Source organism: Alosa alosa, chromosome 8 (genome assembly GCF_017589495.1).
Source record: "Alosa alosa isolate M-15738 ecotype Scorff River chromosome 8, AALO_Geno_1.1, whole genome shotgun sequence".
In the NCBI taxonomy this organism is placed as follows: Eukaryota; Metazoa; Chordata; class Actinopteri; order Clupeiformes; family Clupeidae; genus Alosa; species Alosa alosa.
In genome coordinates, this window is record NC_063196.1 from 14,493,785 (window position 1) to 14,506,284 (window position 12,500).

A 12,500-nucleotide genomic window follows, 5' to 3' on the forward strand; every position below is an offset into this window, starting at 1 on the left:
CGCCTGCCCCCCCAGCTGTCTGCAGCGCCCCCGGTGGACTCTCCTTGCGTAACGAGTTGGAGCGCGTCACCGAGATGCTGTCAAACTCCTCCAGCAGGCCGTTAATGGAGGCGTCCTTGGGCGGCCGGCTCCCACGAACAATCGTCTACGTCACAAACAAACAAACAAGCAAACAAACAAATAGATGGATGGTAAGTGATCCCAGTAATACGCATAATCATGTCACAGAGTTCTCAAACACGAGCCTTTTGGAGTTAGCAAGAGGCGGAAGATAAGAGAATCCAGGCCCAGTGGCTTGCCACCGGTGGCGTGCCACTTCGAGTCCGCTGTTGGGCTACCATCACCTTTAATTGCACTTGGTTTGAATATTATGAAAAAACATAAAATGTTATTAAAATGAAGGAAGAATTATAACTGAATAGGCTACATCAAAAAGTATTTTGGACCACAATTGGCAAAATGGTAGGATGTTTGTCGGTTTGTCGGACCACCGGAAAACCGATGAGCAAAACGGCAGCAGATCACCAGATCTGCCCCCAGTGGTCCGACAGTGGTCCACCATCCTCTTGCTATCTGGGATTGTACCTATAGCCTACATCCTCTATACTATCGCCTTACCGTATACTCAATTATCAAGACGGAACTGAAGTACATAGTCAGACTTTGGCGCAGTTGTAAAGAATGGAAAGCACTGTGCATACTAACCTATAGGTAGTAGTATAGGGTAGAGTTAGTAGCTCAGAGGTGAGCATTGTTATCTTATCTTGCACTATACTGTATGTAACTAACAGAGAATGATAGCGGTGTATGCTAAACTTGCAAAGGAGTATGGTAGTGATACATAATGATGGTAGCATACATCATGTTGACAAATACTGTTGGTTCCACACAAACCAACCTCTAAAGTGGCATCATTCGCTTCCTTCCCCCTTCACATAACAATAATGGAGGTCGACTCAGAATGCACACCACATCTAACACTGCAAACAAACACTATGCCTTCTAGGTAAGTAAATAAATAAATAAGTAAGTAAATAAATAAATCCATATTCTGAGGCGCTCTGAATGGTTTGCCAGTGTACCAGATTAACATAACCTCCAGTAGGCGTTTGTGATAAGAGTGTGTTATTAATCTCAACATTTAGCACGCTTCAACCCCAGGAACAGAGCTTTGTATAACCAGAACACGAACACATATAAATAAACACACACACACACACACACACACACACACACACACACACACACACACACACACACACACACACACACACACACACACACACACACAGGGTATTTACATGTCATCCCGGCCCACAAATCCTATGCTGTGTTAAGAGCATTTCATGGTGTCAGTGTGAGAGAGACATGGTGCTACCTACCAGAACAGCACTGGTTAAGAAGACTCATCTCTACAGCCACACCGCAGCCTGTACAGTCTGAACAACCACCACCGCAGCTAACTGCCAAAGGCTGGACCAGAGGAGGCCCAGATCCAGAGCTGCCAACTCTTACACATTGAGAGTGAGATTCATTCATTTGATTGGCTCCACGCCCTCTTACACCAATCAAATGCGTGAGGGTTGGTTTAGGTTAGGTTGGTTAGGTTCATGGTAGCTTTTTCTTTTTGTTAAAGTAACAGAGAAATATCTACAATCTCACAGTCTGCTTATGGTAACCACCACCTATGGAACCAGCTAGAAGATGAAGCGAGATCAGAGCTAGCTAAGAGCTAAGCTAAGAGCTACAGTACAGTGTACTTACAGTCTCTTTGGGTAGCACAGGGAATGTAAATAAAGTGTTCAGATGGCCTTTAGTAGAGCTGCTTAAGCCCAGAGATGTCTAAGCATAAAAAAAATAACCCCAGTACTGCTGGCTAAACCATCTGGCTTAAAGAGTGAATTTAACCATCTCTGTCTTTAGATGCATGGAGCAGAAACACACAATTTGACCCTCTGAACTTAGAGTTAAACCCTGGCTCAGATCTTGCTTCTGAATCGGCTGGACTAGGTGAATTCACACACTATGTTTACTATGGGATTGTAGGGAAGAGGACAGGTAGGATAACATGGTGGCTCTCTCTCTCTCTCTCACACACAGACACACAAACCCGCGCGCATGGGAGCGCCACTGCGGTCTTATGACAGCCGAGGCGGGTGGAGAGATAGCAGGCGAGCTCTGCCTTATCGATCTGTGTTCCAGAGTGTGATACCATGGCGAGCGGAGTTGTCATGTCAACCTGGGACGGTTCCAAACACAGCTAGGAAGCTTTCTGCGTCCCAGTGAATGTCTGGTGTTCCTGAGGCCTGTCTGCAGGCCTGTGAGAGGGATGGTAAGGGAACTAACTGTTGTGTTGGGGGAGAAAGGTTACTCATTCATCCTTGCAGTTGATACCTGACACCATTGAAATTTGACTGGAATTTAAAGGCATGCTTGAGCGATCCCCACAATGACCTGCCTGGCCAAACACACACACGCACACACGCACACACACACACACACACACGCACACAAACACACACACACACACAAACACACACACACACACACACACACACACACACACACACACACACACACACACCTTCCACAACCATCTCAGTTGGGGGAGCAATAATAGGGGTTTCAGTAACTCCCTCCCTCCCTCACAAGGACTTTTCCATTAGAGGTAAGGCCATTTGGACTCGCTAGAGTGGCCGTCTGAATCATGAGATGATGAGGAACTCCACTGCAGTCCACTCCTGCAGACCACCCCCCCTCAGGAGCACTGCCCAGCAGCACCGCTCAGAAACGTTGTGGTGTGTGTCACCAGCTACAAACACATCTAAAGTGTTTTTGAGAAACACTGGCATTTTATAACACCAATCCGTCAGCTCAAGTATATTTTTTTTCAGTATGTTTGGGGGGCTTTTTTGCCTTTTTAAATAAGACAATAAAGAGTAACAGGAAGTGAGTAGGAGGGAGAGAGAGAGAGAGAGAGAGAGAGAGAGAGAGAGAGAGAGAGAGAGAGAGAGAGGGAAAGGATCATGGATAGGATCAGGAAATGAATGTCGGTTGGAATCCAGGCCCCTTAGTGAGCACTTCAACTGGGATGTCTGATACAGACTGTGCGTGGTGGAGCAGCGCTAACGTTACTGACTGACCATCGGTCCACCTGGGCTCCACTCCAAAACCAAGTCATTGCGTCCGCTAAATATTCAACTCAAATCAACTTTAACTGTATATTCTGCCGTTGGCACCACAAGTCTCTCCCAGCGAAGGGGTTTCTCACTCTCCCACTCTGACATCATGTCGGAAGGTTGCCGGTTCGAGCCCTTCTCCTCCTGACCCTGTCAAAGTGTCCTTGAGCAAGACACTGAACCCAAAACTGCTCCTGATGTGCTGGTTAGCGCCTTGCATGGCAGCCTCCGCCATCTGTGAGTGTGTGTCTGTGTGAACGGGTGAATGTTAGGCCTGAAATTGTAAAGTGCTCGGAGGCGTAGAAAAGCACTACAGTATATGCACGCAATCCATTTACCACATCACTTGAGTCCAGTATGCTGGGGACGCTCTGCAGGGCGTGTTCACAGAGTGTCTTTTTCATTGTGTGGACGCACGGAGACAACAAACGATGTTTTAGAAGTTAATTAGCTATGGATTAGTTCTCGTCCCCATTATCTCTCCACAATGAGAGCAGCAGCTGAGCTCTTAACTCCAGCCAGGCGATCGCTCTCTTTTACAACCACAGATCTCTCCAAGAGATCTCTCAGGCTTGCTGCACACGCCGGAACTGTACTAGCGTAGAACCACACACACTCACAGCAGGTTCCACCATCAGCTAGAGATGGCTCATCGCATGTTCGCATGTATGGAGTGTGAGAAAAGAAAAAAACGTTGGATTTTGTCCAGTAGCCAGTAAGACTTTATTTGGACAGTCTGTCCACAGAGACTTTACATAGATGGTTTGATGAAAATTGACATATTCATGTTCTTGTTCATGTTAATCAAACTAACCCTAAACCTAAAACAGAGCTTCAACGGATCATAGATAGTCTATCATAGTCTATAGAGGCCCATCTAAATAAAGTGAGACCCAGTCACTTAAAAGCCTTAGATATATGCCACTCTATGAAAAAAGCTTGGAAGTAACACCCTGAAACATGAACAAACAACCATATGGACAATGTTTTGGGTGAAGAATGGCAGTAATATACTGGAGCTTTATGCTATCTGACACGTAGGGCTGCATGTCCGCTCACCACAGCAAACCCCAGGTCTGCTTACTGCAGCCAAAGGGCACAGGGAGACACCGCCAAGACTGGCTTAACAGATGGTGGAGGAGTGTGTGACTATTGTGTGTTATTTATTACAGATTATGCCTCTGGTGACCCTACACACACACACGCACACACACACACACACACACACACACACACACCATCACTATCCCTCAGAGGCGCAGAGGACCTGTCCTGGTTTATAAATTTCCAGGACGACTCGGTCAGTTCATAGAAGCACTATTAGCCAGCGGCCAATCCATCTCTTTAATGTCCGTGTCAAAGGCACTTATCAGGGTGAACACAAGGGGGCGCCCTCTCAGGCCTGCACTGCAGACACAGCGGCTCATGCTGGGCCAGTTCAGGGCCAGTTCTAAGCCAGATCAGAGCCGCATCACAACCGGAACACAATGCACAATGTACAGCATCCCACCAGAAACTGATCAGCGTAAATGGACTGTCTGCCTCTGCGTTTCAGAATCAAACCATAGAAGGAAGGAAGTGACTGATGTTCTAAGAGATCTGGGATAGATCTGCCCCTGGTTCCAAGACCCACATCGGAGCCAAATCGACTTAAGACTATACTTCTATTGCTGTGTAGCATCAAACACAATGATCAGCGCAGACACACTGACTGTCTCTTTTTTACATAATCAAAGCACTGGCACTGTGAGTGTGTGTGTGTGTGTGTGTGTGTGTGTGTGTGTGTGTGTGTGTGTAGAGAGAGAGAGACAGGGACAGACCGTCTCATACGAGAAGAGCACTAGAGGAGGTGATGTCATGAGTGGTGGAGTAGATTCTGGCTAGATGAGCCGAGTGCTTGTCTGTATATGAAGCGTGCTCAGTTAAGGAGCGGTTGAGAGAGTCATAATTCTGTTCCGTCCATGTGGCCGCTGCTGCCGCTGCTGCTAATAGGTGCTATTTGAGCAACACTGCGACCCTAGATCCATTATCCACGGCAAACAGTGGCAACCTAACACACATTTCCCTTTGTCAGCAGCACTGCGGCTCCTTGCTGCGTTGATCCTACAAATGTGAACAGGCTCACACAACCTCAGCTACACCCAGAACTTTTATTGCCTGTGTGTGTGTGTGTGTGTGTGTGTGTGTGCGTGTGTGTGTGTGTGTATGTGTGTGTGTGCATGTGTGCGTGTACAGGGGGGTGTTTGAGGTGGTGGGGTAACAGACTCAAACTGCTTCGGCTACACTCAAAGTGCGAGGAGCGGTTTTACAGAGGAAATCAATAAGCCTGAGTAAGAGTGAGAGGTGTGTGTGTGTGTGTGTGTGTGTGTAGAGGGGGTTGGTGAGGTAAGGTTAATTACATGCCAAATCAGTGTCAAGGCTGCTAAATCAAACCCTACCCAGGAAATCTTCCCATTGAATGGAGTTATAGGAGCCAATATATCAGAGTCCCATTCTTCACTTAGTCCTCCGCTCACTCAACGTTTCTCTCTTACACACGCTCAACGCTCTCTCTCTCTCTCTCTCCGTCTCCCCCTTCTTACACACGCTCAACTCTCTCTCTCTCTCCGTCTCCCCCTTCTTACACACGCTCAATTCTCTCTCTCTCTCTTTCTCTCTCTGTCTCCCCTTTCTTACACACGCTCAACTCTCTCTCTCTCTCTCTCTCTCTCTCTCTCCTCCCCTTCTCTCTTTTCTTCCCTCTCTCTCTCTAGTCTTTCTTTCTGTGAGATCTCACTATGTCTTTTATTTCTTCTCTCTCTTTTCCACTCTCCACTTCTTCTCTTTTATACCTTCTCTTCTTTCCTCCCTCCCTCCTTTTCTCTCTCTCTCCCTCTGTCCCACTTCCTGTATTTCTCCTGCTTTCCCCTCCCCCTCTTTCCCTCTCTTCATCCCTCTCTCATCTCCCATGCACCTCCTCTTTCTTTTCATCAGTCCCCTCATCCCTCTCTCATCTCCCATGCACCTCCTCTTTCTTTTCATCAGTCCCCTCATCTCTCTGTCACCCTTTTTTTCTTCTTCATTTCCCCATGTTCTGTCCATCTATACACCTCTCCCCCTCTTTTACTTTATCTGTCTTCCTCCACTCTTCCTCTCTCCTCTCCTCTTCTCTTCATCCCTCTGTCTCTCTTTCTTCTCTGCCTCTCACTCCTCTCTCTCTCTCTCCCTCTCTCCTCTCTCTCTATACTTCTCTCTTCTTCCCTCCCTCCTCTCCCTTTCACTCTCACTTTCTTCCTGAACCCCATCCAACCCCCCTTCTCTCTCCCTCCCTTACCTCCACTCTCTCTTTCCTCCCTCTCCTCCTTTCTTCCTCCCTTCCTCCCTCTCATATTCTCTCTCTCTCTCTCTCTCTCCTGAGTGGCCCTCTCGGTGGAGCTCGCTCACTGGCTCGCAGCATCTCGTCTCCGCGGTGACAGTGGCCATATTTCACCGGGCCCAGTCTCTGGCCTGTCTTGCCGTGATAAGCTGTAATAGATCCACTCATCGCTGCCGCAACGCCGCCACTGCCGCCGCTTCAAGGTAAGTGAGCTGATGAAGGTGTGTGTGTGTGTGTGTGTGTGTGTGAGGGGGGGGGGGGGTGGTGGTGATGGGGGTGGGGGGGGCTGCAGAGGCATGGACTGTTAGGGGAGGGGTGGTGAGAAATTACTCCAGAACACTCTCCAGAAGATAAGAGAGGATTAACCTTGGTCATAATGGAGGTGGTTGGGGAGGCTATAATTAACGACATTGCCCCTGTGCACTCTTGTGCATCGCTCGTCTTTATAGGGTGCGTTTTACCCTATGGGTGCCAGGGGGCACTACAGGCTGTAAGCACCACAAACCCCCACCCCCCTTCCCAAGACACAATGGACACCAGCACTTCCAAAAGAGCTTTGTTAGATTACAGCACACGCTCAACAATGCCACACCACTGTGACATGCTTGGTGTTTGTCAGTGAATAGGTACTGTACATAACCTCCAGCTTGTAGCACCCTGCACAAAAACACATTCATCATGCCCTTTGAAATCGTATAGGATCTCTCTCAGATATTGTATGGAGCATCATCCTGTGTATCTGCAGGAACTTAAGCTGTGCCATCTTTTAACAACTGCTCACATAAATACATTGAGTCAGCTTAATATCTGTGTATACTGTATGTGTGTTAGTGTGCATGTTTCAATATGTGTGTGTGTGTGTGTTTCTGCACATCCGAGTGAGGTTTAATATCCATTTGAGATTCTGCTCAGATAAGTATACGTCGGTACTCTGTAATCAGTATCAGCCGTAAAAAAGTCTCCCATTGTGAGCTGCTGACAAAATGACTCGTCTCCCATTCTCCTTCTGCAGTCTCTCTCAGTGCATATCTCTCCACTGAGCACATCTCCCAGAAAATGATCTAAAGACACACAGAGAGAAAAGGATGTGCTCTCATTCTCATTGACTGTGTGCGTGTGTGTGTGTGTGTGTATTTGAGTGTGTGTGTGTGTGTGTGTGTGTGTGTTTGTGTGCTTGCATGTGCGTGTGTGTGTGTGTCTATGTATGTGTATATATGTGTGTGTGTGTGTGTGTGTGTGTGTGTGTGTGTGTGTGTGTGTGTGTGTGTGTTTGACTGTGTGTATTTGAGTGTGTTTATGTGTGAGAAGAGAGAGACTAGTCCCTCACGACTGCCTGTGCAGTGCTCCCGTCATGTAAGACTCCACAGCGCCTTCACACGGAGTACATGGAGCACTGTTTCTCAAATCAGCCTGAAGCCAACAACACAACTCCTTCATTGAGTCGCCGATGGCAAGCTACACTTATTGTAACACCAACAAAGCTTGAGTTCAAAGTCCACCAGTTCAGAGTTCATCTGAAACACAGACACTGTCCGGTGACAGTTACTCCAGACTACACATATCATGGAATAAACATAACATGAAGATACATAACATCCAAACCCCTCCACCCTCACACACAAGTCAATACTCTACAATATTATTAGTTGTCATATTGTAATTCTGGTTTGTTCCATCCTTAATAGTGCTGCTAAATGTATCAGCAATGCTATAATCCATTAAAGGTCTTCTGGCTGTAGAAGGCATGTGTAAGGTGCATGGCAGAGGCAACCAATCAGATTGGTTTCTGCTGAACTGGCTTCCTTAAAGGATGAGTTGTGACGGGGGAAGCACTCTGCCTCCCTCTAGTGGTTGCTGTAATGAGATGCATCACATCAGCAATCAGGACAGGCAGGACAAATTTGAATCCTTTTGGCAAACTGTCCACTGCCACAACCGACGGACATACAATGCGATAATATGTATCACATGTAGTATATGCACTTCATTTAAAATCTAGACAGAAGGTAAAAAAAATAAGTGTTAGCAAATAATAACAATATGCAATTCTGAGGTACAATGTTATGTGTAAATGGTAACTTTAAAGTACATGCTAACTTTAAAAATGAAGTGTAAGAAATTAAATCCTATATATTTAATACATGGTAACCAAATTAATTTCAAATATTACATTAATGTGTTCCACTTTTGCAATTTGCTCTTTTGTCCTCTAATTTATTATATCGTAGGCTACTTTTCGTATCTGCCCTCTCAGATGTCTTCAGATATTTTTCTGGTTGTTAGTAGCCTATATGTCTATAGGTTGTACCACAACCCCTAACACAGTGTTGGGTATCCCTCTAGTTTAGCTATACTAAAAAACTGTTATGGAAATAAAATGTAGCAAATTAATCTAAACACTTAAATCCTTGTTGTTTATTCCCTAGAGAAGTGAAATCTCCATGCCAGTGGCTGACGCCACAGAGTGACCCAGATAGGAGTGACCCCTGCTGGGAGGAGGCTTAACTACCAGCCCCAGGCCTCTGAGTCACAGCAGGCCTCTGCACTCTGGCGGCAGAGACCAACACAACCACACTGCTGTACCACTACTGACCTTAAAGCAGAACAAAGACCGGCCGAGCTTATCCACACCACCTCTAAACTCTGAAACAAAGACTGGCCGAGCTTATCCACACCACCTCTAAACTCTGAAACAAAGTCTGGCTGAGCTTATCCATACCACCTCTAAACTCTGAAACAAAGACCGGCCGAGCTTATCCACTTACCTCTAACCTCTGAAACAAAGACCGGCCGAGCTTATCCACTTTACCTCTAAACTCTTAACCAAAGAAGACCAGTCGAACTTATCCACTAACACGTCTAAACTCTGATGCAAAGACCAGCTGTGTATACCCACTTCTCTAAACTCTGATCCAAAGGCCAGCTGAGCTTATCCACTTTGCCCTTAAACTCTGAACCAAAGACCAGCCAGGCTTATCTACCTCTAAACACTAAACATGGTAATGTTCTTAGGGGCCAATGACAATGGTAAAAGGGTAGATGACAAATAGCAGAATTCAGACTGTCCATGTGTCACACACTTATAAAAAATGGCAATTGTTAAGAATTGATATGGAAATGTTGTAGGTCTGGTAGGTTCAAGTTCTGTCATATTAAATTTATTGGATTTGTATTTAACTTTTGACTTAAAATTATCATCCAAACATAAAAGAATGTCATATGGTGTGACTGTCGACCATGTGTGCGACTTCCTAAAAAGAGTGTATATCCGTAAAAATTACTTTAAAGTTTTACCATGCATATAAAATAATTGGATGTTTTTTACAACCACAGAAAGTTTTGATGTTTATGCATGCTGTCCAACTAAGTTATAATCAAATATATTTTGTCCATAAAATGGTTGTCATATGGCGTGACACTATATTGTATATTTTGACCAGGCATTCATTTGGACATTATTATTGTGAAGAGGACCCTGCTTAACCAGGAAGTAACAATAGAATGTCAGGAGTAATTGGCATGGTCAAGAGGTGAGTTCTGCTTTTTAGATTTTTATATAAAAAGCTTTGAATTGGACATCATCAATCGTGGCCAAATTTTAGTGTCTTTTGGTGTGACATCATTTGCCTAAAAAGTAGCTATTTTTCACAAATATTCTTCATGAATTCTTAAAAAGCACTGCTGCCATGTGGTCAGTTGCATGCTAAATAATAGTTAGCTGTATTTAACTGTCTAGAAAATTAGCTTAACTGTCAAAATGTCATATAGTGTGACGCTGCATCATATGGTGTGACAGCTTTTTTAAAGTCACACTATATGACATCTCTGTCACACCCTATGACCAAATTGCATTTTTACATAAAAGTTCTTGTAAAAACATGTTTTAAATTCAGATATTATATGTTTTTTTGTGTTAATTGGGAAAAATGTATCTGTACAATTCATATTTCTCATACTTCTTTTATGTTACCATGCCATGTAAGTTTAAAAAATAAATACTAAACTTTCATCTATTTTGCTGTTACACGCATACACCATTCATACAGTGACTTCAAAATTCATTGTTAATGATTTTATTGTCATTAAAAACCCTGTTTTGCTCTGACACATGGTGGAGTGGTGCAGTTCATCATATGGCGTGACACCATGTCATTTGGTGTGACAATAAATAATGTCACAAAAAAAGACTTTATAATTGAAAAATCATTAAAACATCAATAGCACACAAAGGAAATGGTATCTGCAAGAACCTCAAGAATTTTGAGTGAGTTCTTACAAGAAATATCAGAATTAAGCTAAAATATCTGGTTACTCTTAGGAGCATTCTCCACCATGACAAAATAACTTGTTAAATGTTAGGTTTTTCTTCTAAATATTCACAAGGAAATGTTGCATATCAAAGCAAACATGATTAAAATGTACAGTGACATAAATTAAAGTAGAAAAAAGTATCTAATTTTCATTTTATTTCAAATTATTTTCACGTCACACCATATGATTTTAGGCACTAACATGACAAATTCACATATAAATATGTATTTCACTTTTTTTAAAAGAAAAAAGAAAAAAAATGTATATTAGTCAAGTTTAGAGATACAGCAACACATATAAACACTTTTTAGGGATGATATTTGAAGTTTTTTTAAATTCCTTTTTTCAGGCTTATTTGTCATCCACCCAAAAACAGAACTTAAAAACACTGCAAATACAAATTCAAAATACAAGTTTCACACCATTTTTGCCTTTTGTCCACACCACAATTGCATTTTTTGGGGGCCTGAAAGTGTTCCATAGTGGAATGATGACAACAGTGCCAAGAAAGTCTTACACCTCTCCTCTGTCTGGACAGGAAAATACTGAACCTTTTGAAAAAGCATGGCCACCCGGCCCCATCTCTAGCCTACACTGTCTTGTTTGATTGTCCATGAAGCTTCAGTCTCATACTAAAACCCATACAAGGACTAACTCTGGAACAGCTTCTGAGAAAAGTCATAGATCACTTCAAGTCAATTTCAATGCTATAAATTTATGTAAAACCATTAACAATAGACATTGTTTCAAAGCGCTTTATAGAACCCAAGCCCTGAATACCCTTGAACGAGCACAAGATGACAATGGCGAGGGAAAAACTCCCGATTCCTGGATCTTTCTTGCCAGAGAGCTGTACTGCTGCCTGATCACCAGCAGGTGTCAGTATGGAGTAGGGAGCTGGTGAACAGAGGAGAGAGTGAGCAGAGCAGTGGCCTGCATGCTTGCTGCCTTCTGGGCAGTTAGAAACAGCCTGTTCCAGACAGCAGGGAACAGACCAGGCTCTGCTATGGACCTGACCCAGTGTGTGTGTGTGTGTGTGTGTGTGTGTGTGTGTGTGTGTGTGTGTGTGTGTGTTGTGTGTGTGTGTGTGTGTGTATGTGTTTGTGAGTGTGTGAGTGTTTGTGAGTGAGATAGATAGATTGAAAGATAGATACAGATGGATAGAGAGGGAGGGAGTGTGTGTTGTGTGTTTGAATGTGAGAAAGAGAAACATAAATAGATAGATAGATTGAGAGACAGAGAGAGACGGAGGGAGAGAGAAAGAGCGTGTCTGTGTGTGTGTTTGTGTGTGTGTGTGTGTGTGTGTGTGTGTGTGTGTGTGTGGGGGTGTGTGTATTTGTCTGTCAGTTTGACCAAGGTGAGTTCCTGTGTAACAGCAAACACTACAAGAACAGATGGCAACTGGAAGCACAGAGAGATTTCAGGAACATGACAGATCACCTCAGACCCCCTGGTGCATGCTGGGATTGAGGTCAGCACTACCCCCCTTAATCCTACTGCTGGCCCTCACAGGGGTGACCCACAAACCCCTCAGGGTGCCACTGAGGACCCCAACAACCCTGCACCCCCCTCAGGTCATGTCTTAACCTCAATCCCTGGGATCAGTCACTCACACAGAAAAGAACAGCACTACTGCACCCTGGAAACCCATGATG

At 44.4% G+C, this 12,500-nt stretch overlaps 1 protein-coding gene across 1 annotated transcript in view; it reads right to left on the reverse strand.

The window, feature by feature from the left end:
* The window catches only part of pak5 (p21 protein (Cdc42/Rac)-activated kinase 5), a 58,952-nt gene that overhangs the window by 22,152 nt on the left and 24,300 nt on the right, over positions 1 to 12,500 (reverse strand). Inside the window, 1 exon segment of the mRNA XM_048250329.1 lies at positions 1 to 145. This exon segment is cut by the window's left edge and continues 860 nt beyond it. Coding sequence (XP_048106286.1) covers positions 1 to 145 — 145 coding nt within the window.